Below are 26,556 nucleotides of genomic sequence, written 5' to 3'. Positions count from 1 at the left end.
TAATAGAATTTTAAAAATGGACAAAGGACCTGATAGACATTTTTCCAAAGAAGATATTCAAATGGCCAATAGGTACATGAAAAGGTGCTCAACATCACTGATCAGGGAAATGCAAATCAAAATCACAATGAGATACCATTTCATACCTGTTAGAATGGCTATTATCAAAAAGACAAAAGATAACAAGTGCTGGTGAGGATGTGGAGAAAAGGGAACCCTTGTGCACTGTTAGTGGGAGTGTAAACTGGTGTGGCCACTGTGGAAAACAGTATGAAGGTTCCTCAAGAAACTGAACACAGAACTACCACATGATCCAGCAATTCCACTTCTGGGTACATATCCAGAGGAAACAAGGATCACTATCTTGAAGAGACCTCTACACCCTTTACACTATTTATAATAGCCAAGACATAGAAACAACCAAAGTGTTCATTAACAGATGAATGGATAAAGAAGATGTGGTACATATACACAATGGAATATCATTTGGCCACAAAAAAGAAAGAAATCCTCCCTTTTGTGACAACGTTTAGGGCATTATACTAAGTGAAATAAGTCTGACAGAGAAAGACAAGTATTGTATGGTCTCACTTATATGTAGAATCTAAAAAAAACCCTGAATTCATAGAAACAGAGAGCAGACTGGGGATGGGTGTAGGGGGAATGGGTGAAGGTGGTCAAAAGGTACAAACTTCCAGTCATAAGATAAATAGGTTCTGGGGACATAAGGTACAGCATGGTGACTGTAGTTAACAACACAGGATTGTGTATTTGTATATTGTATATTTGAAAGTTGCTTAGAGAGTAAATCTTTTTTTTTTAAGAGAGTAAATCTTAAAAGTTCTTTTCACAAGAAAGTAAAACTAATTATGTGAGGTGATAGATGTCAACTAAACTTGTGGTGATCATTTCACAATATATACATATATTGAATCATTATTGTACACCTGAAACTTATACAGTGTTATATGTCAATGTTATCCCAACAAAATTGGAAAAGAAAGGTGTCTCTTCTACGTAGATTACAGTTGGTTAAAAAAAAAAGCTGATAATCTTCACCTTTTAACTCAGCTACTTAGTCTACCTATCTCTGTTTCATGAAATTATTGATATATTTAGGAGCTATGCTATTGTTTTCCAGTTAACCTACCTTTCACGTTCTTTTTATTCTTTTGACTTATTAGTTATCCCATATTTTACATTTATTAACTTGTTAAACGTTCTTGAACTGTTCTTATATTGTTTAGTCTAGAGACTACATGCATCCTTGACATATCACAGTCTGGTACAAGTTTTGACTTTTACCACATCCCGAATAGCAAGAGAACGTGAGAATACTTAAGCTCCATTTAGCCCCTTCTCATTCTCTCTGGGATTTTACTGGCATGTTTTGCCTCCATATGTTGTTAATCCCATAGACATTTTTTCTTATTTATGTCAACACTCACTCACTTCTATTTCCCACATACTTACCCTTTCTGGTGCTCTTCATCCTTCTCTGAAGGTCAATTCTTCCATCTGGATAATTTTCCTGCAGCCTAAAGAACATGCTTTAGTATTTCTTATCGTGAAATTCTTTTGTAATAAATTCTCTCAACCTGCATTTATCTGAAAACCTGTTTGTTTCACCTTCACTCTGGAGGCTATTTCGATGGGTATTGAATTCCAGGTAGGCAGTTTTTCTAGCACTTGAAGATGTCACTCCACTGCCTCCTGGCTTTTACAGTTTCTGTTGAAACTTCTACTATCAGTCTCTCTGCTGCTCTTTTGAAGGTGATGTGATTTACTTTCTTCTGGCTGCTCTAAAGATCTTCTCTATCTCCAGTCTCCAGCAGTTTCACTATCATGTGGCCTGGGTATGGTCTCTTTTGTATTTATCCTGCCTGCGATTTGTGGAATTTCTTGAATCTCTGGATAGTTGTCCAGATATTTGGAACATTCCTGGCCATTATCTTCTCCAAATTGCTTTTACAGTTACATATATATATATACATATACACATAATTTCCAATAATACATATATATTATTCTTCTGTGTTCCACGTGTATCTTCCTTTTCTCCTGTGTGCTTTAGTTTGGATATTGTAGACTAATCCATTTCCAAGCCACTAACAGTGTCTTCTGCTACAGCCAATCAGCTGCTAACAAATCCATTGAGTTCTTAATTTCAGATATTTATTTTTCAATTCTAGACCTTCTTATTTTTATAAATTCTAATTCTCTGGAAAAATTCCCAATTCTTTTCATCTATTTTATAAACCTTTCCCTCTATTTTCTTGTACCTATTAATCAAGGTTATTTCAAAGTCCTTGTCTGCTAACTTCACCTGTGGGTCTACTTTTTTTTTTTTTAACATCTTTATTGGAGTATAATTGCTTTACAATGTTGTGTTAGTTTCTGCTGTATAACAAAGTGAATCAGCTATATGTATACATATGTCCCCATATCCCCTCCCTCTTGCAAGCACCTCCCTCCTACCCTCCCTATCCCACCCCTCTAGGTGGTCACAAAGCACCGAGCTGATCTCCCTGTGCTATGCGGCTGCTTCCCACTAGCTATCTATTTACGTTTGGTAGTGTATATGTCAGTGCTACTCTCTCACTTCGTCCCAGCTCACCCTTCCCTCACCCCGTGTCCTCAAGTTCATTCTCTACGTCTGCGTCTTTATTCCTGTCCTGCCGCTAGGTTAATCAGAACCATATTTTTTTAAAGATTCCATATATATGTGTTAGCATATGGTATTTGTTTTTTCTTTCTGTCTGACTTACTTCATTCACTCTGTATGACAGACTCTAGGTCCATCCACCTCACTACAAATAACTCAGTTTGTTTCTTTTTATGGCTGAATAATATTCCATTGTATATATATGTGCCACATCTTCATCCATTCATCTGTTCATGGACACTTAGGTTGCTTCCATACCCTGGCTATTTAAATAGAGCTGCAATGAACATTGTGGTACACATCCCTTTTTGAATTATAGTTTTCTCAGGGTATATGCCCAGCAGTGGGATTGCTGGGTCATATGGTAGTTCTATTTTTAGTTTTTTAAGGAACCTCCATATTGTTTTCCATAGTGGCTGTATCAATTTACATTCCCACCAACAGTGCAAGAGGGTTCCCTTTTCTCCACACCCTCTCCGTCATTTATTGGTTGTAGATTTTTTGATGATGGCCATTCTGACCGGTGTGAGGTGATACCTCATTGTAGTTTTGATTTGCATTTCTCTAATGATTGGTGATGTTGAGCATCCTTCCATGTGTTTGTTGGCAATCTGTATATCTTCTTTGGAGAAATGTCTATTTAGGTCTACTTATATATACATTTTATTTTACACATATATTAGTATAAATATAGCGGTAAGGGGGGACATTCTTGCCTTGTTCCTTTCTAGTTCCATTAGGTATGACTTGGCTTTTAGGGTGATACAGATATGTTTTGTCATGTTGAAAGGTACCCATTTTACCAAATACCTTTTCATCGTCTGAATAGATATATATGATTTTTCTCTTTGATCTATTAATATCGTGAGTAATGTTACTACATTTCCTAATATTGAACCATCCTTGTATTTCTGGAAAACAATCACAGTTGGTAATGAGATGTCATTCTTTTAACATTTTTTTAGTATATTGTTGGATTTGTGTCTAATATTTTATTTACAAGTTTTGCATTGGTATTTAAAAGTGAGATGAGTCTTTAGTTTTAATTTTTTCCTGTGCTGTATTTGTTCAGTTTTGGCATCAATATCTTGAGCTTTATGAAATGAATTTAAGTCTTTCTCCTTTTCCCCTATGTTCTATAAAAATTTAAATAAAACAGGTACCTGTTTCTTAAAGTTTCTCAGAAAAGTGCTTTTTAAACAATGGAATGCTAATCAAAATGTAACAGCAAACTCAATTTGCAGGGGTTAGACAGATAAGACAGTGAGCAGTATGTACCTTGCCACGGGATGAAGGAGGCATCTGAGGCGTAACGTAGGCCAAGTTCAAAGTGTGTGGGCTGGAAGTGGTCCACAGACAGCCAGTGTGAAACCCTACAGAATGAGGATAAGGCCCACGTGTTTACACATTCACACCTCCTGCCTTATGCCTAGCTTGTGAGGCCTCCTGGTTAATGGCATGGCCCTGAGATGGATGAGATCCTCTTTCCATGTGACTCAGGTAGACCAACTACCTTCTCTGAGCCATTCCCCCCATTTGTACAGTGAGAATAAGAACTAAAACTTACCTTTAAAGGTTGTCATGAGGACTGAAAGAGAAAACGAGATAATGTAGATACACTTCCTCACAAGGACTAGTTTGGGGGGTACATTAATATGTACCCATTATCATTGTGATTATTACTTAATTTTTTCCCAAATGGAAACAATTTTCTTTGTGATTATAAAAGCAATACAGGACTTCCCTGGTGGCGCAGTGGTTAAGAATCTGCCTGCCAGTGAAGGGGACATGGGTTCAGTCCCTGGTCCAGGAAGATCCCACATGCCGTGGAGCAACTAAGCCCACGTGCCACAACTACTGAGCCTGTGCTCTAGAACCCGTGAGCCACAACTACTGAGCCCGCGCGACTAGAGTCTGTGCTCCACAACAAGAGAAGCCACCACAATGAGAAGCCTGTGCACCGCAATGAAGAGTAGCCCCTGCTTGCCACAACTAGAGAAAGCCCATGTGCAGCAACAAAGACCCAACGCAGCCAAAAATAAATAAATTTATAAAATAAAAAATAAAATAAAAGCAATACATCTTCACTGCAAAACTACAACAAACAAAACACCACCATGCTGTATATAAACAAGATAACTCTATATGCAGCATTAGAGCCTACATTTTTCACATAATGACATTTGTGGGCATCGATTCATTGATGGCAGTAACTCATGTGATTAGAGGAATCCTTCACCTGCCTGTTAGCATGAGTTCATTTTCAGTGGCCATCAGCTGTATCTGGGTGTAGATGTCCATTGTGAACACGGCACTGGCACCGCTGAAAAGAGAAGTCAGGGAGGACATGAGAGAGGCCCAGAGTGCGGACACCATCAAGCCTCGAACACCTGGAAGAAAAGGAACACTTCCTGGGCCTCCAGCTCTTTGGCCGTGCCAGGACGCCTTAGGCCTCCTGAGGAACATTCCCACATAGTAAATTTTGTTCGGAGTGGGAGTCCATCTAAGATAGATCAAGTGCGTTATAGCTGCCCTTGCTCTGTGACGAGCCTTGCTAGCTGGCCGCTGTGTCTTCATATAATATGCCGAGTGCTTACTCTGGGCTGGAGCACCTCTTCAGGCATCAGCCTGATGATCTCCCTACAGCCCTGTGAGAAGGACACCAGTGCTGACCCCTTTTACAGATGATGTGGCTCCTTGTGCCTCAGTGTCCCCATCTGTAAGGTGGGTATTAAAGTACCTACTGCACAGACTGTTGTTAAGATTAAGATACAGTAAGAAGATGGGTTAACACAATGTCCAACACAGAGCAAGCTCTCAACAAGTGTTACCTATAAACGTAACAGTCTAGGCTTCTGACCTGCAAGGCCACTGGATGGCAGCGGCTTTGCTGAGAGATTCCCATGCATAGTTGGGAGAGCCTGAGGGTAACAGGGCTTGCACAGGAGGCCTCACTGTATTCAGTAGGTACTCAGGCCAGGCCAAGACTAGAGTTCTTGGATTGGCCTGGCTTCAAGTGCCCATGGCCCTGGGCTGCAGCCCCGGGTGCTGAGCGACCCCCTTCCTGAACTGTGGGATGGTTGGTGCTTCCCTCAGCTGGGATCTATCTACATTGTATTTTATGGGAATGTCTCAACATTGCTGGCCTATTTATCCTCAGAGCTAATACGGAATTTAAAAAGACTGTACTGTTTGTTTGCCCGTTTCCCTGGGATGTGGCAAAGTGGGTGAGACGAAAGCCATGCCCCTGCCTGTCCCACTGGACTGAATTCCTTGAGAGCAGGATGCAGTCTTGCTCCCCTCTTTGTCCCCACAGACTAGAACAACGCCGAGCTCCCATCTGCAGCAGTGAGGAGCAGAGGCGTGGGTTCTGCAGGGAGGGGACCATGCAAAGGGCCAGCAGAGGCTGGGCCTGAGCACGTGCCCGAGAGAGAAAGAGAAAGAAAGAGACAGAGAGAGAAAAAGAGAGAGAGAGAGAGAGAGAGAGAGAGAGAAAGGAAGAGGAGGCCACAAGGCTCCCGGGATGCCAAGGGCCCCTCCCACAGCCTACGCTTCCACCGGGGCCCTCACTCCTGACCGTCCACTCATAGCCCTGGAGGCAGCTCCACTTCTTACCACTGGGCAGCAGCTCCACCACCAGCACGGGGTAGGCGAGAGGGCTGCAGCCAGTTCTGGCGCCACAGTACTTTTCACATTCTGAAGGCACAACACACGCCACTTAATCTGCAAAGAGAGACAAGGGTCACACCAGCATGTGGCCCCTGAGCACTAAAATCTGAGCTCAGGGAACGGGAAGCAAATTAGGAACGGTGTGTGGATGGCAGATTCTTCGTCTCCAATTCGTGACCCCACACGTGCGTCAGGAGCTGGGGGTCAGGCCCCAGGAGTCAGCAGGTCGGTGCTTCTGCCAGTTCACTGCTTGACCCACAGCAAGCCCTGTGACCTCGACAAGCCTTTCAATGATCCCAGCCAGGTGTCAGGAAAGCAAACGATGATTCATCCATACACTGATGGGTGGGCCACTCATGACCTTACTCCCTTAGCCCCGTAGGGGTGTTATTTCAGAGTATTTGGGGAGAAATTTGGACAAAGGGAAGTAAAGGAGGGAATGTGATAGGCCTTCAAGAGCTTAAATAACAGATTAAAATTTACCATCTGAGAAAAAAACCAAACAACGAATCAACGTAGATTAGGAAGAGGCAGGAAGGGCCTGGGTTTACATGGAGAGCAAGGGGTTTCACTGGGGACGTCAGGAAAACTAAGGGGGTCAGCTTTTCCTCTGCCTGCTCTCCCTCCCCCTGCCCTGCGAGCAGGCCCTCAGTCTCCTTCGGCATGGTTTGGGAGGAGCCCAGGGGCCACCTGGCCATTCTGGAAACACCTTCCCCTTGGCCACAATGACTGGTCCGTCACCCAAGTGAGCTCACGGGACTCCCCTGGGATTTCTGCTGGGAGGGCGAAAAGGAAACACTCTTTCTGGGGGTCGTTGGGCTGGAGGGTGGAAGGCTGGTGCTGCTGGTGGTCATCTGCCATCAGACAGACTGAGAGGACACCAGCTCGGAGGAAAGAGGAGCTAAAAGTGCACGTCATTTTCACTCAAGAGCCTCAACTAATACAGTGGCCCCCAAGGAAAACCTGACTGGCAGAATCACACCGTGTGAGTGTCTGGCCCCCGGTTCTGGCCATGGGAGAGACCCAGAATCTAGGACCAGGAACGTTTGGGTTACTGGAAAAGTATGTTCTCCCAGGAATGTGGGCAGGTGCGGAGCTTTTGTGCCAAACCGCTCTCTATGAGTGTGTGTAAACAGTCTGTGAGTCTGGCCATTTCTGAGGATGGGGGGCAAGTGGTCCTGGGCCCCTCCCCACCCTGACGGCTCTCCCAAGGGCAGCCCACCAACTCTATTCACCTGGTGGTCAGAAGCTGGGGGCGTGTGGCTTCCTGAGGCCCGCTCTTCTCGCTCCTCCCTCAGCCACTTCTAGAGGCCAAGAGACATGTGGTTTCGCCCAGTGGGTGGGGTGGGCTGTGAGGTGAAGTGGGGCTGGGGAGGCAGGGCCGCCAAGCACAGGCGACTCTGGGGTCCTAGCGAGCACAGAGGCCTATTTCTAACCTACGAGGAGGTACCACCTAAGAGACCCCAGAAAGGACTACCTGACAGCCAAAGACCAAACCTGGGATGTTGGAACGGAGCGCTCCTCTCTGTTGAAACTGGAAAGGGATCAGGTTTAAAAAAGAGGCAGACTGAGGATGGATTAGGGTTAGAGACGTCTACTGCACATGTGGCTTCGCAATAAAAAGTGCTTCACTCTCTGCTTGGCCTTGTCAAGCACTGAGGCAGAAGACTGTGGAAGCCGCCTGCTTTGTCCATGTGGCTGCACCATCTGAGTATGTGCTCCATAAAGGTTTAATGAATAAACAAATCTGGCACCGAGAGGCAGTACACCTAAAGGCAGTAAAACGAGGCTGCAACGGGGATGAGGGACATCCACGAAATTATGACAGCTCAATTAAGTGCAGCAGGGACGTTCTCACAGCACTTAACAGAAAGAACGTGGGCCTCAGGGCTAGACCCACTTTGGGGGTTCCATCGACGTGCCACACCTGGGGCTGTGAGAGCAGTGACGGCATTGGTCACATCCGAGCACAATGCCTGGCACCCAGGAGTGCCCGCAGGACGGTGCCTGCAGTGCATGGGGAACAGCTGACCTCCCCATGGACCACGCCTCAACGCCACGCAGAGACCGGCCACTGCAGGGAGCATCGGCTGGCTCATCTCCGCCTGAACTCGTCTCTCTGCAATTCCTCTCTTGCCACCTACATCCACGGTCCCTGCCAGACTTCTGCTCAGCCACATCCCTAATCTAAATCCATGAGCTCCCAAGAAAGCAATCCGGGGCACCTCAACCCCAGCAGTCTCCCCAGCAGGAGACCTGATAACCCCATGCTCCCTAGATGTAGATGCCTGAGAGAGGAGAAGAAGATCAGTGTGAACACAGCAGAGCAAGAATTACCTGTGTACAGGACGCGGCTGATCATCCCTGGCATCACTATGCTGATGGGCAGCAGCTTCAGGTACCCACACAAGACAGAGCCGCCTTTCACATGAGACACGTTCTTCCCTGCCAGGCAGCCCTGGACAAAAATCTGCCGAGGAAACACAGGTGGGGGGGGGGCGGGGGGGCTTTCTCAGAGTGTATCAAGCCCGGGCTGCCTCGGCACAGATAGGACAACTGTGACCTGCAGTAGCAGTAGGGTGTGCCCTCGGAGGGGGTGCCCACTGCTCACCCCAATCACCCAGGTGTCTCCGGGCATGCAGGGCCAGAGGAGGCACGTGTGACCGATGCACACGTTTTGCTCAGTGCACAGCTACCAGAGGGGAGGAGGGTGGCCTGACCTTGGCCTCATTGCTAGCACTGCACACCAATCAGCAGCACAGTGCTTACAAGCTGTCCCCTGGCAAGGATGAGACTCCCTTCTAGAGGCCACAGACCGTCTCTGCCCTTGTGACAACAATCCAAGCACAGGTTGGTCCCCGGTAACAAATGAGTGTTTAGAACTGGGACCAGCTTCACTTGTCCAAGTGGAAATGAACCAGTGTAGACCTTAACATGCAAAGTCTCCTGGGAGGCGCTTCACGCCCCCTTTCACGGTGCTCCTGCTGTAAGAGGCAGTGTGCACTCAGCCCGAGCAGAATGGTGTAGCGGGCAGATGGAGAAGCACTTAAGAAAGAACATAAAGACATGGTCCAGTGCATCAAGACAATGCAGTACTCTGTATGCATTAAAATTACGTTCTCAAAGAATATTTAAATAATGTGAAAAATGCTCATAGCGTGACAGTAACAAAAAGGCACGGGATACAATAGCACACATACCTCGACTCTATACCTAGAAAAAGTCCACAGGAATAAACCAACATGACAACAGAGGTTAATCCTGGGATGGTAGGATTGACAGGTAGGATTTTCATGTTCTTCTTTAATGCTTTCTTTCTTTCCCACATGCATTATTTATTAATAGGAGGAAGAACCCCAAGGTGGTCCTGCCTCATGTAAGCAGGCACTGCTTCTCAGTGGGCCTGTGGGCATCCTGCTGACAGCCTCTAGGTGCCTGGGGGTCTCTGCTGAGCAGGTGGGCAGCCAGGCTGCACTTCCTGGTCTTTGCTTAGCTCTGCACACAGAAGAGATGGTCTCTAAGGGAGGGGATGAAGGAACAGGGCCAGAGCAGAAGCCAACTCTTTTTTTTTTTTTTTTTTTGCGGTACGCGGGCCTCTCACTGTTATGGACTCTCCCGTTGTGGAGCACAGGCTCCGGACGCGCAGGCTCAGCGGCCATGGCTCACGGGCCCAGCCGCTCCGCGGCATGTGGGATCTTCCCGGACTGGGGCACAAACCCGTGTCCCCTGCATCTGCAGGCGGACTCTCAACCACTGTGCCACCAGGGAAGCCCCAGAAGCCAACTCTTATTCTGAGGACAGGATAGTCGTAGGGGCATGAAATCATTCCACGCAGAAAGCCCTAAGCACTTTCATAGGTTGTCATATATTACAAAGCGGGGCAAGGGACGAATTCTTGTTTAAAGATGGTAGTGGGCCAAAGGAAAACAATTTTCCTTTGGTCAGTTTGTCTCTTTTTCAATTAAAATTCTTTCTTAAATCATTTTCTTTACTAGTTAGGAAGTTAGAGATTCTACTTCTATGCTTTTAATAATTACCCTTAAAATTTTAACATGGATACAACTTCAGGTCTAAAGTAAATCAGTATCTGTGCCCTTCTGAACAATTTAAGGTCCACAAACAGATTTAACTCTAATTATGGTCCGATATTTTAGCTCTGTCCTGTGTTACTTCCTGTGTGCAGAATTATGGTGATTTTCAGCCAATGCTTCAGATCTGCGCACGTGCCGGCCGGCTTCTCTAACTGTCCCTCCTGCTCACCAGGACCTCCTTTTTCTTTATGCACGTCATTCAGTCTCTAGGGAAGGTTACGCCTTTATTTTGCCCTTGTTACTGAGTAATACTTAGCTGGGCACGTAATTGAAAGTGGACATTTTCCTCAGTACCTTGAAAAGTTTCCTCCTCTCCCTTGGGTTCCACTGCTGCTGCTGAGCAGACTGTTGGGGGTGTACCTGTCTTCTTCTACAAGGGATCTTTTCTCTCAGGTGGCTTTCAGTCTCCTCTTCGTCTTTCATGTTCTGAAACTTCATCAGGAGGTGACTTTGTGTAGATTTGCTTGGGATTCACTGTGATTCCTGAATCTGATGAGTCCTGTTCTTTCAACAGCTGTAAAAATTCTCAGCCACTTTCTCTTCAAATATTGCTTCTCCCCTTTTCTCCTGGAACTCCAATAGGATGTATTTTAATCCTGTCTTCCATGTCACTTTGTCTCTCTTTCACACTTTCCATTTTTCTGCTTTCTGGGCAAGTTCTTCAGTTCTCTCTTCTAGGTTACCACTTTTTTCCTTCAGCTATGTTTAATCTGTTATTCTAACAGTTACTCAGTTTTACATTTCAGTAAGAATATTTTTCATTTCCAGAAGTTTGAGTTTGAAATCTAACTGATCATTTCTGATGGAAGGGTTTCTTGGTTGTGGTGGTTTGATTCCACCTTGTTTTCTAATTTTTACAGAAAGACTTTTCTTGTCATTGACATAAAGCAGCATAATTAGACACATAATAAGCAGAGGGGAAGAATACAAATAACAACACTGTGGCTGCATTACAGATCACGCCCGTGTGCTGGGCTCTGGGCCTCATCTTGTTTCCTGGTCCTCCGCTCAGCACATGGTAAAGCTCCATCAGTGCCACTCCTTGTATGGTGGCTCCACGGCTTCTCACGGAGGCACAGCAGCCCTCAGTGGTATCCCCCACTCCCACCCCACCCCCATCTCATCCACCCACCTCAGTACCTAGCACAATCAACACTGTGATCAAGGCCTCACATATGGTCCCCTATGAACTTGGATGAGGAGTTTTGGGTAGTTTCTGAGGAACATCACCAATTGGTCACAGAGTACAACATATTTGACTTTATTCAGCATTGCCAGATCACCCTCCAGAAAACATGCCCCGTTTGCACTCTCACCAGAAATGCAAGAGGATTCCTGAACATCCCTGTCCTCCTCAACAGTTGACATCATCAAGCTTTCTAATTTTTGCCAGTCTCATTGTGGTTTTAAATTGCACTTCCCTGATAATGCTGGGTTATATGCTTGTTAGCATTTACGTTTGTTTGCATTTCCTTTTCTACAAATTGTCTCTCATTATCTTTTGCCTGCATGGCTACTGGAGCTCCTTTTTCTTGTGGATTTGCTATTAGTCTCCTGTTCATTATAAACATTCTGATATTCTTCTCTAGCCCTTCATCCATCAACTTTGTCTAGAGCATCTTTGTTAAAAAGGCCTTATGTGTAATGTGATCAAACCGATATGATTTACACTCCCCCAACTCAAAAGTATTCACTAGCATTACCTCGCCTTATTGTAGTACAGGTTTACTTTCCACGTTTAAGTCTTTAATTCATCTGAAGCCCACTTCTGTGTAAGTGTTAGGTGGGGATGAAGCTTTGTTATTCCAAATAGTAAGCTGGGTTTTGGTTTTTTTTTTTTTTAACAACATTGAAGAGTATGTATCTCTGCTGTTGCTTTGTGGAGCCTCCTTGAACACATATTAAATTCCTATAAATACATGGGTCTGTCTCTGAGCTCTTCATTCTGTCCTGTTAGTCTATATGTCTATTCCTGGGAATTTCAAACTGCTTGTATTACTGCGACTTTGTCAAAGTTTAAATATCTGGTCGGGCAAGTTCTCCCCCTTTGTTCTTCATTTTCAAACTTGGGTTAGCTATTTGTGGCATCTTCTCCTTCCACAAAAGGTTTAAACCCTTTTTATTGTGCTATAACACACGAACATGGTGTAGCACATTACAGAGCGCACCATGGAAACACCAAGTCAAGAGGTGCAACACTCAAAGGCTGGCATACAGAATGCAACAAAGAATCTAACTGATTTAGAAATGTATGAAAAAACTCACTGATGGTGGTGGAACAAAATAAAAAAAAAAAAAAAAGAAAAGAGGAGCAACATTGAGGTACCCCAGAAGCCTCTCTCTATGGCTCTTTTAAACAATTGAGGTGAAATTCACATAACATGTAATTAACCATTTTAAAGTGAACAATTCTGTAGCATTTAGTACATCCCCAGTGTTCCATCACAGCCACCTCTCTCCAGCATCTCAGCTTCTTCATCACCCAGAAGAACACCCAGGCCCATGAAGCAGCCACTCTCCATCCCTCCTCCCCCGGGAAGCACTAATCGGATTTCTGTCTCCAAGGATTTGCCTGTTCTGGATATTTCATATAAAAGGAATCATACAGTAGGTGGCCTTCTGTGTCTGGCGTCTTTCGCTTCGCATGATGTTTTCGAGGTTCCTCCAAGGCGTAGCATGTGTCTGTGCTCACTCCTCCCTGTGGCTGACTAATGTTCCAACACATGGATACACATTTTGTTTATTCATTCATTCGTTGGTGGATATTTGGGTTGTTTCCACTTTTTAATGATTGTGAACACCACCGTTATATGTGCCTCTTTTTAACTTCAACCCTCTCCCTTGCTTCAGAAATGATCGCTTTAATGACTATTTTATTTCCTCCTTGCTTTTTCTTTACAATTTTTTGCTACGTAATTGTGTATACCTAAACAACATAACTTAGCATTGCCTGTGTTAAGCTTTATATAAATGTAATCACACAGCACCTAGTCTTCTGTGTTTAGATTCTTTTATTTGGTATAATGCTTTAAAGATTCATCCATGCTATGGTGTGTAGCTGTACTTCCTTTTTATTTCTATATTGGCCTTCCACTGTATGAATATTTCACAGTTTATTTCATTAACAACCATTGATAGAGAGCCATATAATTTTTAGAATAAGCTTGAGTCCTTAAAAAATCCAACTGAAATACTGATTAGTGGTATTTAATTTCTAGACTCAATTTGGGAGAACTGACATATTTTTCATGTGCAAACATTGTGCTTTGTAGATAATGAGAGGGAGGAAAAAAATGAAAACAAGTGCTCTGTTATAGACAGGACTGGAGGGGGAACACCTCTTATTTTTTTAAAGTTTTTTTGATGTGCACCATTTTTAAAGTCTTTATTGAACTTGTTACAATATTGCTTCTGTTCTATGTTTTGGTTTTTTGGTCGTGAGGCATGTGGGATCTTAGCGCCCTGACCAGGGATCGAACCCGCACCCCCTGTATTGGAAGGTGAAGTCTTAATCACTGGACCACCAGGGAAGTCCCGAGAGACCCCTTTCAGACAGAACGTGGTCCTGCACTACATTTGGGTATTACACAAGGCTGGGAGGGAAGCCTGCCTGTGGCTGCAGAGACTGCAGAGACCCCCAACCCCCAGGCCCCAGCGCAGGCCCGTCAGCGCAGCACATTTGATTACCTGGTCAGTGCACCAGTAGTACAAGGAGAGGGTGGAGATGCCAAAGATGACTCCAGGCCAGGGGATGTCTCCAGTGGTGGGATCTCGGAAGATATGGAAAGAATCCAGACGAGGAATGAAGCATTCCGGCTGGGTGGTCCAGTTTCCTTCACAGATGAGGGTGGGCTTAGCATCCATGTACTCATGCTGTAGTTCCTGGTATCCTCCCACCTCCTTAAAGGCTTGAAAACACCATACAGTTGGTCAGTACCTTAAACTGCACAATAACACACGTCTGAAGAACCAAGATTGCAAAGTGAGACACAATGGACTGGCAAATAGCCAAGACTGTATGTACCTAAGAAAAGACACCATCTCCTCCAAAGAAAAAGAAGAGTGCAGTGGACACTGGTGGTCGTATGCCTGGCACCCCATCTTCCTGCTTCTGGGGACAGAACCCCTCTTCCAGCTGCATCCCGCCCTATATGAGTTAGGTGGGCCTCGTCAAACTACCCACCACTCATTCCGATCTGGCACATGACCCGGGCCTGGCCAATATGCCCCATCACCTGGGCAGCTGATGTAACAGGAATGGACTTGGGACCCAAGCCCGGCTAATCAGAGCTTGTCCCAGGAGTCTTCTGCTTAAGGCACCAAAAAAGCCTGCTTCTTTGCTTTGGGGTTCTAAGCTAGGATGGCAGTTGAAAGCTCTTTTGTCTACCTGGCTCATGCAGACGGCTGGATCGAGCCATGCTCAAAAGTAAGACGGCCCTGGAATTTTCACTTAGGTGAGCCAAGGAAGTACTTATTTGCTTATACTAGTTTGGAACTAAAGTTCTATTTCAAGTTATTTGAAGAATCTCGACTAAATCAGAAATTAATATTCATTTTCCTGCAATTCCAGCAGAACAGTTATGAAACTTCATATCTGGAATTCTCTTCAGAGCCTACAGCATTTCTCCCTCAATATCCTAAGTGGTGTAAAATCTCAACATTAAAGAAAATTTTATTTATTTTTGGCTGAGTTGGGTCTTTGTTACTGCACGCGGGCTTCTTATTGCGGTGGCTTCTCTTATTGCAGAGCACGGGCTCTAGGTGCGCGGGCTTCAGTAGTTGTGGCTCACGGGCTCTAGAGCGCAGGCTAAGTAGTTCTGGTGCACGTGCTTAGCTGCTCCGCGGCATGTGGGATCTTCCCAGCCCAGGGCTCGAACCCATGTCCCCTGCATTGGCAGGCGGATTCTTAACCACTGCGCCACCAGGGAAGCCCGAAAAATATTTTTAAAAGGCACTAAAACACATAATTCCATCTACTTAACTAAAAATCTTTTATTTTGGCATATTAAACCATGTTCCTTTGATATAGACTTGATTTTTGAAATGGGTTCAGAATCATATGGAGTCAAGACTAGTCAATGAAAAGATACCAAGTGACTATGAAATGAATAAGACACCTCATGGCACTTCTAAAAACGAATTCCATGTGGATTTTAAAAAGGTGAACTACAAAACCACAAAGTTATTAGAAGAAAACAGGAGAGTATCTTTATGAACTTGGGTTAGGGAGTAGTACATTCTTCAACAAGACACAGAAAGGAAAAGGAAGGTTGACAAATTTGACTTCAAAATTTTAAATTTATATGACTGAAATCAAGTTAAAAATTTGTTAGAATAAAAGAAGAGATTTGCATCACGTATGAAGGACTCACACATCAATAGCCAAGGGAAACTATTGGAAAGAAATGTGGTAGAGAATATGAACATGTAATCCACAAAGGAGGAAATACGAATGTCCACTAAGTATATGAAAAGATGCTCAGCCTCACCAGTGTCTGGAAACTTCTAATTAAAACAAAAATGAGATACTTGTTTTTCCCGTTTCACCTACTGGGAATATTTTTTTAAAGTCTTAAAACATCAAGTGTTGGGCTTCCCTGGTGACACAGTGGTTAAGAATCCGCCTGCCAATGCAGGGGACACGAGTTCAAGCCCTGGTCTGGGAAGATCCCACATGCCGCGGAGCAACTAAGCCCGTGAGCCACAACTACTGAGCCTGTTCTCTAGAGCCTGCGAGTCACAACTACTGAGCCCGCGTGCCATAACTACTGAAAACTGCACACCTAGAGCCTGTGCTCTGCAACAAGAGAAGCCACTGCAATGAGAAGCCCATGTGCCACAATGAAGAGTAGCCCCTGCTCACTGCCAACTAGAGAGAAAGCCCGTACACAGCAACGAAGACCCAATGCAGCCAAAAATAAATAAATAAAATTTTTTAAAAATTAAAAAAAACACAAAAACATCAAGTGTTGGCTGGGAGGTTAAGAAACACATATTCTCATACATTTCTGAGAATATAAGTTAAAATTGCCACTTTGGAGAGGAAATTGAGGTATCTCTTGACAAATCCAGGAATGCAAGGTTAACACTCAAAACCAAGTCAATGTAATTAACTGTGTTAAAAGAAAAAGGAGAATAATATAATCACCTCAGTAATGTGGAAAACCATTTGATACAATTCAAAACCTGCTCATGATAAACAATTTTAGTAAACTAGGAATAGAAGGGAACTTTGTTAGTATGACAAAAAATATCTACAAAAAATTGACAGCAAACATTTTATTTAATGGTGAAATATTCAAAGCTTTCCCTCTAAATTGGGAATGAGACAAGGAGGACTTCTTGTCTTCAATACTGTACTAAAGGTCCTGGCCAGTGTAATAAGGCAAGAAAAAGAAATGAAAGTATAAAGTTTGGAAAAGGAAACAAAAAGACAACTTCTTGACCTGGGTGCTGGCTACCAGAGTGTGTTCACTTTGTGATACTTCATCTAGCTATCCACTTTGATTTGTGCACTTTTCAATAAAAAGTTTATTACAAATACAAAAGCAGAAAAGATGCAGTAGATCTCTATTTGCTGATATAGAAATTTGCCTAAGATATAGTTCCAGTGGTGGAAAAACAGGCTTTAAAATGTTCTGATTCTATTAAGATATATATCTCACAGAGAAAAAAAAATATTTGTACAGGCATATCTCATTTTATTGTGGTTTGCTTTACTGCACTTTGCAGATACCATGTGGTTTTTTTTGTTTTTGTTTTTCTTTTACAAATTGAAGGTCTGTGGCAACCCTGAAACAATCAAGTCTATAAGTGCCATTTTTCCAACAGCATTATTTTAAAATTAAGGTATGTGCCTTGTTTTTAGACATAATGCTATTGTACACTTAACAGACTACAGTATAGTGTAAACATAAGTTTATATGCACTGGGAAACCAAAAAATTCATGTGACTTGCTTTATTGTGGTATTTGCTTCATTGCTGTAGTCTGGAACCAAACCCACAATATCTCCAAGGTTTGCTTGTACATATGAAGACCGTCTCTGGAAGGATGTACACAAAACTTATGATACTGGTTGGCTCTGGGGAGTCAAATTAAGAAACTGAGGGTGGTAAATATTTCACTGTGTACCCTTTTGTTTTGTTTACCTTACCTAAAATTTACCTAAAAATTAGAAATAAAAAAATAAAATTGTATGTGCACAGGTTCCCACGGTGACTTGTTTGAAGGCAACATTCACTTGGATGTACAAGTTCTTGTATATTTTTAAAGGAAAACAACACCTCTCCCAAATAGTTTACTTATCAAAAGAACTAGCATGAATACTCTGGTAAAAAAAAAATCCCATTAAATTTCTCAGAAAATGTCTTAGTCTGTTTGGGCTGCTATAACAAAATACCATATAGTGAATGGCTTACTTCCCACAGTTCTGGAGGCTGGGAAGTCCAAGATCAAGGTGCTGGCTGACAGGGTGTTGGCCATCTTCTCACTGTGTCCTCATGTGGGAGAAGGGTCGAGGGAGCTCTCTGGGGTCTCTTTTATAAGGGCACTAATGCCATTCGTGAAGGTTCTTCCCTCATGACCTAACCGCCTCCCAAAGGCCCCAACTCCCAATACCATCACATTGGCGGTTAGGATTTCAACTTATGAATTTTGGGGGGATACAAACATTCAGTCTATAACAGTAAATGATATATAATTATTTAGAGATATAATTGCTAAAATTAAATGGAATATTCCACCTGCCCCTAAAGTTTAATTGGATATCATTCTCAAGTATTGGGATGGTCTTGGCAAGTTTTAATGAAGTTGATATTTACCATTAACATTAAGCAAACACAATGGCTTAGAATGTTTTATAGTTTATAGTTGTGTCACTCAAATCAGTGATTGTTTTCCAGCTCATTACAAAATTCCTTGGAGCATGCCTGACATGTATTTTGTGTCCCAGCAACACAGCACTGAGTATACTTCATGGAGCACTAATGCTTACTGAATGGTAAGACTGACGTTTGTGATTCTGTGGGAGTCTATCTGTTCTCCTTCCATGAGGCTCAACAACATGCTCTATGGAACCATAACCCTTCAACTGAACTAGCATATCATTTCAATAATTTTTCCATACCTGAGCCAAGAGCTTTTCCTTCTAGGTTTCCGCAAGACCAATCTCTGACTCATGGAACAGTGGGTACCGCCAACCTCACTAAGGCTACTCCTAGCTAGTGGGAGGAAACCTCCACTTGAAGGTGAGTGTAATTGTCACTACAAGTACGGTAATATGCTATTCAAATATCGGGGGCTTCGGTGTTAGAGGGACCCAGCTCTGAGCTCCACTCTTGGTGTGTTTCATGAACAAGTTACTTAACTGAGTAACTCAGCTTCCTCATCAGTAAAATGAGGATAATAAAAGTAGCTATGCCTCATGATGATTGTGATCATTTAATGAGGCAATACAGATAAATGCCTGCATGGTACCTGATTCTCAATTTATATCAGCTATTATTTTCATTTGTCTTACTCACTAAGCACCTACCATGTGCATCAGACTCATTGTGTGAAGGATACAATGGTTCTGGTTCTTAAGAAGGTTTGGACCTGGGGGGTATGACTTATTTATGTGACACAATGAACAATCAAGGTATGTACCATCAAAAAAAAAAGTCACGTTGTGTGGTAGTGATACAAGTCCAGAGAACAAAGACGTAGAGGTAGAACAATCATGTAGATTGTTAGATAGAGGCAGAACAATCACACACTCAGGGGTGGATCTTCTGTTGACCCTGAGAGATGGATTTAACTGAGTGGACAAAAGGGAGAGGGGCTTCTGACGGGAGAGGAAGAGCATGGACAGAGGCACAGAGTGGGGATGAGTGTGGTGGGCCACTCTTGACTGCTGTTCAAAGTGCTTGAGTTTGTCATCACCCCTCCTACTCCTCAACTCCTCCTTCTCCTGACGTGGGCATGACCTTAGACAACGCTCGTGGGTTCTGAGGGCCTCGGTCTCCTCATCTGTGAGAGGAAGGTGCTGAAATGGCCCCAGACAGCTGTCAGATTCAAAGAGTCCACCCACAGTGCCCACTGCTCTCCAGATTTACTTACCATAGCCCATTAACAAGACTGAGCCCAGAACCACAACGCCAGCATGTAAGATATCAGTATAAACTGCAGCCGCAAAACCACCTGAATAGGCAAGAGAAAGGGAAAGGAGAGCCACGCCTGACTCTGTGGGAAGTTACTCTGCATGCCTGGTCCACACCCTCGGGTCTGCCCGTCTCCACACCCACACCTCCGTCCTGAGCTCAGTGGGCCTTACAACTGCTTATGCTTAGACTAGATACACCCTGTTTTCTCTCTTGAACAGCCTTCATGATCTGTTGTTGGATTCTTATCTTGCTCTTTTATATCCCAATTTCCTTTTACTTCCCATTTTGGATAAATGAAAATCTGGTAGTTTTCCTAAGCAAAAAAGTATACAGGTCTTCTTTGACTTATGATGGGGTTACATCCTGATAAGCCCATTGTAAGCTGAAAATATTATTAAGTCGAAAATGCATTTACTACATCTCACCTACTGAACATCATAGCTTAGCCTGGTCTGCCTTAAATGTGCTCAGAACACTTACATTAGCTTACAGTTGGGCAAATTCATTAACACAAAGCCTATTTTATAATACAATGTTGACCATCTCATGTAATTTATTGAATACTGTACTGAAAGAGAAAAACAGAATGGCTGTCTGGGTAGAGAACGGCTGTTCACCTCGTGGATGCGTGGCTGATGGGGAGCTGCCACTACCCAAGGTTATGATGCCACGTATCGTGCTACATAGCGTTAGCCCAAGACGGGATCAACATTCCAAATTTGAATTGTCTGCCTAAGTGATCCCATCTGATGGCCTGACCAGGTTACCAGGTAACCGGGATGCCCTGAAGCAGCTCCTCCTCTCAGTCCCTTTCTGTGCTCCCGCTCCTTCACCCCTTCACCAAGCAGACTTCAGTGTGAGGCCTGCCCCACCCCAAACACTGCCAGCCCTGTCAATCCTCTTGGAAAGCCCCTGCCAGTCTGATACGATTTCCAGGAGCAGGGCACAACTCGGGCACCCCTGCCTCAATTATTTTCAGTGTTTGGCCCTTTCAGGCCTCAGCAATGTGACTTACAGACTCAGGGAAAATGCAAAAGCTGGAGATCCCTGTCTCAATGTCTTTAGGACTTCACTAAGAAGTAGAGCTTTTGTGTCAACACAAATACCTGTGGGGTTAGAGTAACCTCACCTGTAATGGCATAAATGCCAGTAACTGACAGCAAGACTACAGTGGCCAGGTAAACATCCAACCCCAAAACCAGCCTCATGAACATGGCGCCAGTGCAGATCTCCACCTGAAATGGGTACAAACGTAGCAGGCTGCACTTTCATTTCCAGCTCTATCAACAGCTGTCCCATAAAGACGCTGACCTCAGAGGCCATCTGAAGTCAGCACGTCCACTCCATTCCTAGTGGACACTGGGTGAGGTCTACCCAAGTTCTGTTGGGCAACACAGCTGGTGCCCCATGAGTTCAGCCAAGGTCAGGACCTTTAAGCATTGGGCTAAGTTAATGCAACTTAGCCTCTTCCTCCTTGGAGCCTCAGAGTGGGGAGTGTGCCCAGGGAGCGAGCTGTTCCTGCAGTTCCGCCAGTGGGAAAGGCAGAGGGGGCTGCTTATCAGGGACTGGCAAGCTTTTTCTGTAAAGGGAAGATGGTAAATGCTGTAGGCTTTCTGACACACAGACCATTTCTGTTTTTTTACCACTCTATAAAACTGGAAAAACCATTCTTAGCTCAAGGACTGTACAAAGCAGATCACTAGTCCGACTGGCCTGCGGGCTGGGTTTGTTAACCCCAGGCTTCGTTGACAATGACTCTGAAGCACCTGCACGTCATTTACTGGCTAACCTCGTGCTTTGGTATTCTGGTCTCCACAGCCAGGGATACAATGGGCAGAGGTTCTCCCAACACCCAACATTTACACACCGAATGTTTACGGAGCACCAGCCATGTGGTAGATACTCGGCAGGGTTCAGGAGATCCAAGGGTTACCAAAACTCAGTCACTGTCTTCAAGTACCTGATGTTTAATGAAGGAGATAGGCCACCAAATAGGCAATTTCCATGCAGTGTGATAAGTGACACTCATTCAGTCATTCAAAAAAAACACCTGTCAAGTGCCTTATGTGCTAACCATGTTCTCAGCAGAGGGGGATTGCAGGGAGCAAGCCAGGAAAGGGCCCGAGGCTCAAGAAGCTCGCACCAGAGTGGAGAAGACAGATAACAAGCAAGGAAACAGATAAATTCTCTCACATGGTGGCGTGTATTACAAAGGAAACAGAAACAGTAATGGAGTAGAGACTGACTGGGCACATCCGAGGAAGGCCTCTCCCAGGAAGTGACATTTCAAAAATCTGGGGGAAGAACATTCCAGACACAGTACAGAGCAGGTGTCAAGGGTTTCAAGTGGGAATAAGCTTGCTGGATTTGAGAAACGACATGGCGAGTACAGGGGAGGAGACGAGGCCAGAGGAAGGGCCAGGGTAGGAAGGCTTCACAGGTCATAACACGAGGTTCAGTTCTCTTGTAAGGGTGGTGGGGTGCCTGGATTGTTTCCAGCAGGGGAGTGGCATCACCTGATGACATGACGCCCAGCGTTCTCTGGGAACACACAGGAGGGGCCTGTAACCCAGGCTGGGGAGGCAAAGAAGATGCCTCTGCCTTTCATTTTGTGTATCATTAAGCTATTTTTTCTTCACTTTAGCTTAGACAGCAGAGGCTGACAAGTAACTTATGAGGCCCCAGAGTGAACTGCTGCGACAAACCTAGCATAGTCCTGCCTATCGATTTTTCTGTGTTTTTCTTCCTTGGGCTGGCTTTTACACAACTCACCGAGATCTTACTGAAGATATAAAGGAGTAAGTACAGAATAGTGAGGAGGAACTGGTTCCAGTAGCCACCAAACCTCTTCCTCAAATATTTGGGCAATGTTACTACCTGTAGGAGCAACAAGAGAAGCCACCGTCAGGCAGAGCGCTCACAAGGTGCTGGCTGTCACGGGGATGCGGCTGACGGTGGGAGCGGCCCAGGAGTACCAGGTGCAGGGTCACCGACTCTCGCTTTGCATTACACGGACCCCTGTTAAGATGGGAGAACTAGGAAAGAAGAGGCAAAACCGCTGTCTTCAAGAAGCTTGGAATTTAGCTTCCTGTTCAACCTTTGGAAAGCAGAAGTAAATGCAGCTAATTGAATATGTCAAACGATGACAAATCACTTTCATGAAATAATCATAGAGCAAAATCAAATGTTTTTATCACATACTACGAATATACCAAGGGCTCAAGGGAGACACAACTTGACTCCACAGCTCTCGCACCTGGTCCTCTGCGCCAATGCCTCTCATGTGTGAGCTGGTGCCCCAGACCGCCCTGCTCATTTCTACCTCCACCATCTCACGCTGTGAGTGCCCGGTGGCAGGGAGTGCGCTCTTCGCTCATCAGATGCCTGGCTCCTAGCACAGTGCCTGGCTCACGGCAGTGAATAAACCAGCGGTAACTGAATACCATCCCACCTCCAGTCCCGAATATGCTCCTGTGCTCTTGTTCCCCCACCTCACACATGCAAATCCCATCTGCTTTCTGCAGCCTTAGCTGGGGGCTTGGCAGGGACCACACGCCCCCTCCTAAACACCTGGAGCTTTTATTCATTTCCTCTTCATTTGGTTCTTAATCATATGCTGCCACACACGGCTGACTTCTCAGTCAGGCTCTAAGCTGTTTCACACTCACTACTCATATTAGTTTGCCAGGGCTGCCGTCAAAAAGTACGACAGAGTGGCTCACACAACAGAAATATACTCATCTCATAAAGTCATGCTGGATTAGGACCCACCCTAACGACCTCATTTTAACTTAATTACTTCTTTAAAGACTTTATCTCAAAATCCGTCACAATCTGAGGTGATTTTCCTGGGATTATGGCTTCACAACTGCAAGCTTTAGACTGCACGGCAGACAAAGCCTTCCACAATTTTAATGTCCTCTCCACAAGTGTATGTTTTTAAGTTTTATGAGCCATGGTTTACATACAGTAAAATTATCCCATTTTAAGTGTAAAGTTTGATGAGTTTGGGAAAATGTATACAGTTGTGTGATCACCACCACGTTCAAAATATAAGGCATTTCTAACACCCTGCTAAGCCCCCAAGGGCGTGCGGCCAAGACCCTCACCACGCCAGTCTTGGAAAACCAGCTGTCAGTCTTGGAAAACCAGCTGTCGCCAGACTCGCCTTCCTTGGAGCTCAAACCCATGGAGTCACACAGCTCCGGGGAAACCAGTGTGAATGGTCACAGAACCACCAGAGTCCCTGCTCACAAATCACTCATGAACTTCCCTTTGGGACCAGCAGACCTTCCTATTTCCTCCACAACCCAACCCTGGCAACCACCATTCTGTTGTGTGTTTCTATGAGTTCGACATTTTTTTTTTAAGATTCCACATATAATTAATATCATGCAATATTTGTTTCTCTGTCTGGTTTATTTTACTGGTTCACAATTTTCTTTTAATGCATATGGCTAGTAAGGAAAGTATCTATAATCAATAAAGAATAAATGCAACCCCCCCCCCAAAAAAAGAGTGTGTGCACTTCTACGTCCTGCTACTTTCACCTGGTACCACATCCTGCTTCTCACCCGTGCTGTCACTCGACGGCTCCTCGGTGCCACCTAGTACCATGTCACGTGCTGTCTGTCCCAATTCAGATTATTTCTAGGTTCATCTGTTAGGACTAAAACTTCCTGTATCAGTCTGTGTGTGGACGTGCATCTTCATTTCTCTGGGGTGGGGTGAAGTGCCGCACCCAGGAACAGAACGGCTAGATCCTAAGGTGTAACTGGGTAAGAAACTGCCAACCTGTTTTCCAACGTTCCCTCCAGAAAGGTACGGGCCCCAGGGGCTCCACAACCTCTCCAGCTCTTGGTAGCATCAGTCCTTTTAATCTCAGCCATTCTAGTGGGTGTGCACGGGATCTGATTTTAAGTAGCATTTTCCTAACGGTCAGTGATAGTGAACATCTTTTCATGTGATTATTTGCCATCTGTATATTTTCTTTGGTGAAATGTCTTCTTGCTGTTAAGCTTTAAGAGTTTTAAAAAATATGTATATTCAGGATATAAGTCTTTTACTGTCAGTATGTTCTACAAATACTCCTTCCCAGTCTCTAGCTTGACTTTTCACTTTCTTAAAAATATACTTCTAAGAGTTAAAGTTTAAAATTTTACTTTGAAGTCCAATATATCAATTTCTTCCTTTATGGTTTGTGGTTTTTGTGTCCTAAGAAATTTTTACCTACCCAATAACCTTCAAAAAAAATTTTTTTGCAATAAGTTCTTTTTTTAATTGAAGTATAAGTGACTTATCACCTTACATTGGTTTCAGGTGTACAACATAATGATTCAATATTTATATATATTTCTTTTCTTTTTAAATTTATTTATTTAATTTATTTTTGGCTGCGTTGGGTCTTTGTTACTGTGCGTGGGCTCTCTCTAGTTGCAGCGAGCGGGGGCCACTCTTTTTTTTTTTTTTTTTTTTTGTGGTACGCGGGCCTCTCACTGTTGTGGCCTCTCCCGTTGCGGAGTACAGGCTCCGGACGCGCAGGCTCAGCAGCCATGGCTCACAGGCCCAGCCTTTCCGCGGCATGTGGGATCTTCCCGGACCGGGGCACGAACCCCTGTCCCCTGCATCAGCAGGCAGACTCTCAACCACTGCGCCACCAGGGAAGCCCCGGGGGCCACTCTTTGTTGCGGTGCGCAGGGCCCTCATTGTGGCGGCCTTTCCCGTTGTGGAGCACGGGGCTCTAGGCGCACAGGCTTCAGTAGTCGTGGTGCACAGGCTTAGTTGCTCTGCAGCATGTGGGATCTTCCTGGACCAGGACTCGAACCCATGTCCCCTGCATTGGCAGGCAGATTCTTAACCACTGCGCCATCAGGGAAGCCCTATTTATATATATTTCATCTTCATTTTTTTTTTTTTTTTTGCGCTACGTGGGCCTCTCACTGTTGTGGCCTCTTCTGTTGCAGAGCACAGGCTCCGGACGCGCAGGCTCAGCGGCCATGGCTCACGGGCCTAGCCGCTCCGCGGCATGTGGGATCCTTCCGGACCGGGGCACGAACCTGTGTCCCCTGCATCGGCAGGCGGACTCTCAAGCACTGCGCCACCAGGGAAACCCCTCATCTTCATTTTTAAAGAATACTTTTGCTGGGTATAGAATTCTCGGTTGACAGCTTTTTCTTCCATTCAGCATCCAACTATGTCATTCTGATGTTTTCTGGTCTCCACTGTATCTGATGAGAAGTCGTCTATTAACTGTATCATTGTTTCCCTGCATGTAATGCGTTGCTTTTCTTTTACCAATTTCAAAATCTTCTCTTTATCTTTGCTTTTAGCAGTTTGATTGTGATGTAAACCTATGTGTAGTTTTCTTTGTGTTTATTCTATTTAGTGTTTGTCAAGCATTTTGAATCTGTAAATTAACATTTTCCAGCAAAGGATATATTTTCAGTTATTATTTCTTCAAAAATTTTTTTCTGCCTTTCTCTTCTCTTTCTGGGACTCCAATTACATGTCTGATCGATTGATATTGTATTGCAGGTCTCTGAGGTTTTGTTCCTTTTTCTTCAGTTTTTTCTCCTCTGTTCTTTATCCTGAGTAATTCTTATCTTCAAGTTCACTGATTCTCTCTTTTGCTATCTTAATTGTGCTGTTGAACCCCTCTTGTGAAGTCTTCATTTCAGCTACTATGCTTTTCAACTTGAGAATTTTGACTTGTTTTTTTGGTTTTTACTTTTATTTTTTATTATTTTTATTATTTTTATTTTTGGCTGCATTGGGTCTTCATTGCTGTGTGCGGGCTTTCTCTAGTTGCCATGAGCAGGGGGTACTCTTCACTGTGGTGCGCAGGCTTCTCATAGCGGTGGCTTCTCTTGTTGCGGAGCATGGGCTCTAGGCGCACAGGCTTCAGTAGTCGTGGTGCAGGCTCAGTAGTTCTGGCACACAGGCTTAGTTGCTCCACGGTATGTGGGATCTTCCTGGACCAGGGATCG

General features: G+C 44.3%; 1 protein-coding gene across 1 annotated transcript in view; it reads right to left on the bottom strand.

Moving 5' to 3' along the window:
• Positions 1 to 26,556, bottom strand: part of LOC309831010 (sodium/glucose cotransporter 1-like) — a gene marked incomplete at both ends in the record, with an annotated part of 62,390 nt that overhangs the window by 14,648 nt on the left and 21,186 nt on the right. The window contains 9 exon segments of the mRNA XM_082667941.1: positions 4,905 to 5,055; positions 6,281 to 6,383; positions 6,387 to 6,388; positions 8,672 to 8,804; positions 14,113 to 14,333; positions 19,527 to 19,607; positions 20,700 to 20,805; positions 22,343 to 22,447; positions 22,492 to 22,588. Of these exon segments, the coding sequence (XP_082524067.1) occupies positions 4,905 to 5,055; positions 6,281 to 6,383; positions 6,387 to 6,388; positions 8,672 to 8,804; positions 14,113 to 14,333; positions 19,527 to 19,607; positions 20,700 to 20,805; positions 22,343 to 22,447; positions 22,492 to 22,588 (999 nt within the window).

This window comes from Grampus griseus, assembly GCF_964374135.1.
Source record: "Grampus griseus genome assembly, chromosome: 12".
Taxonomy (NCBI): domain Eukaryota; kingdom Metazoa; phylum Chordata; class Mammalia; order Artiodactyla; family Delphinidae; genus Grampus; species Grampus griseus.
This window is presented reverse-complemented; position numbering and strand designations above follow the sequence as displayed.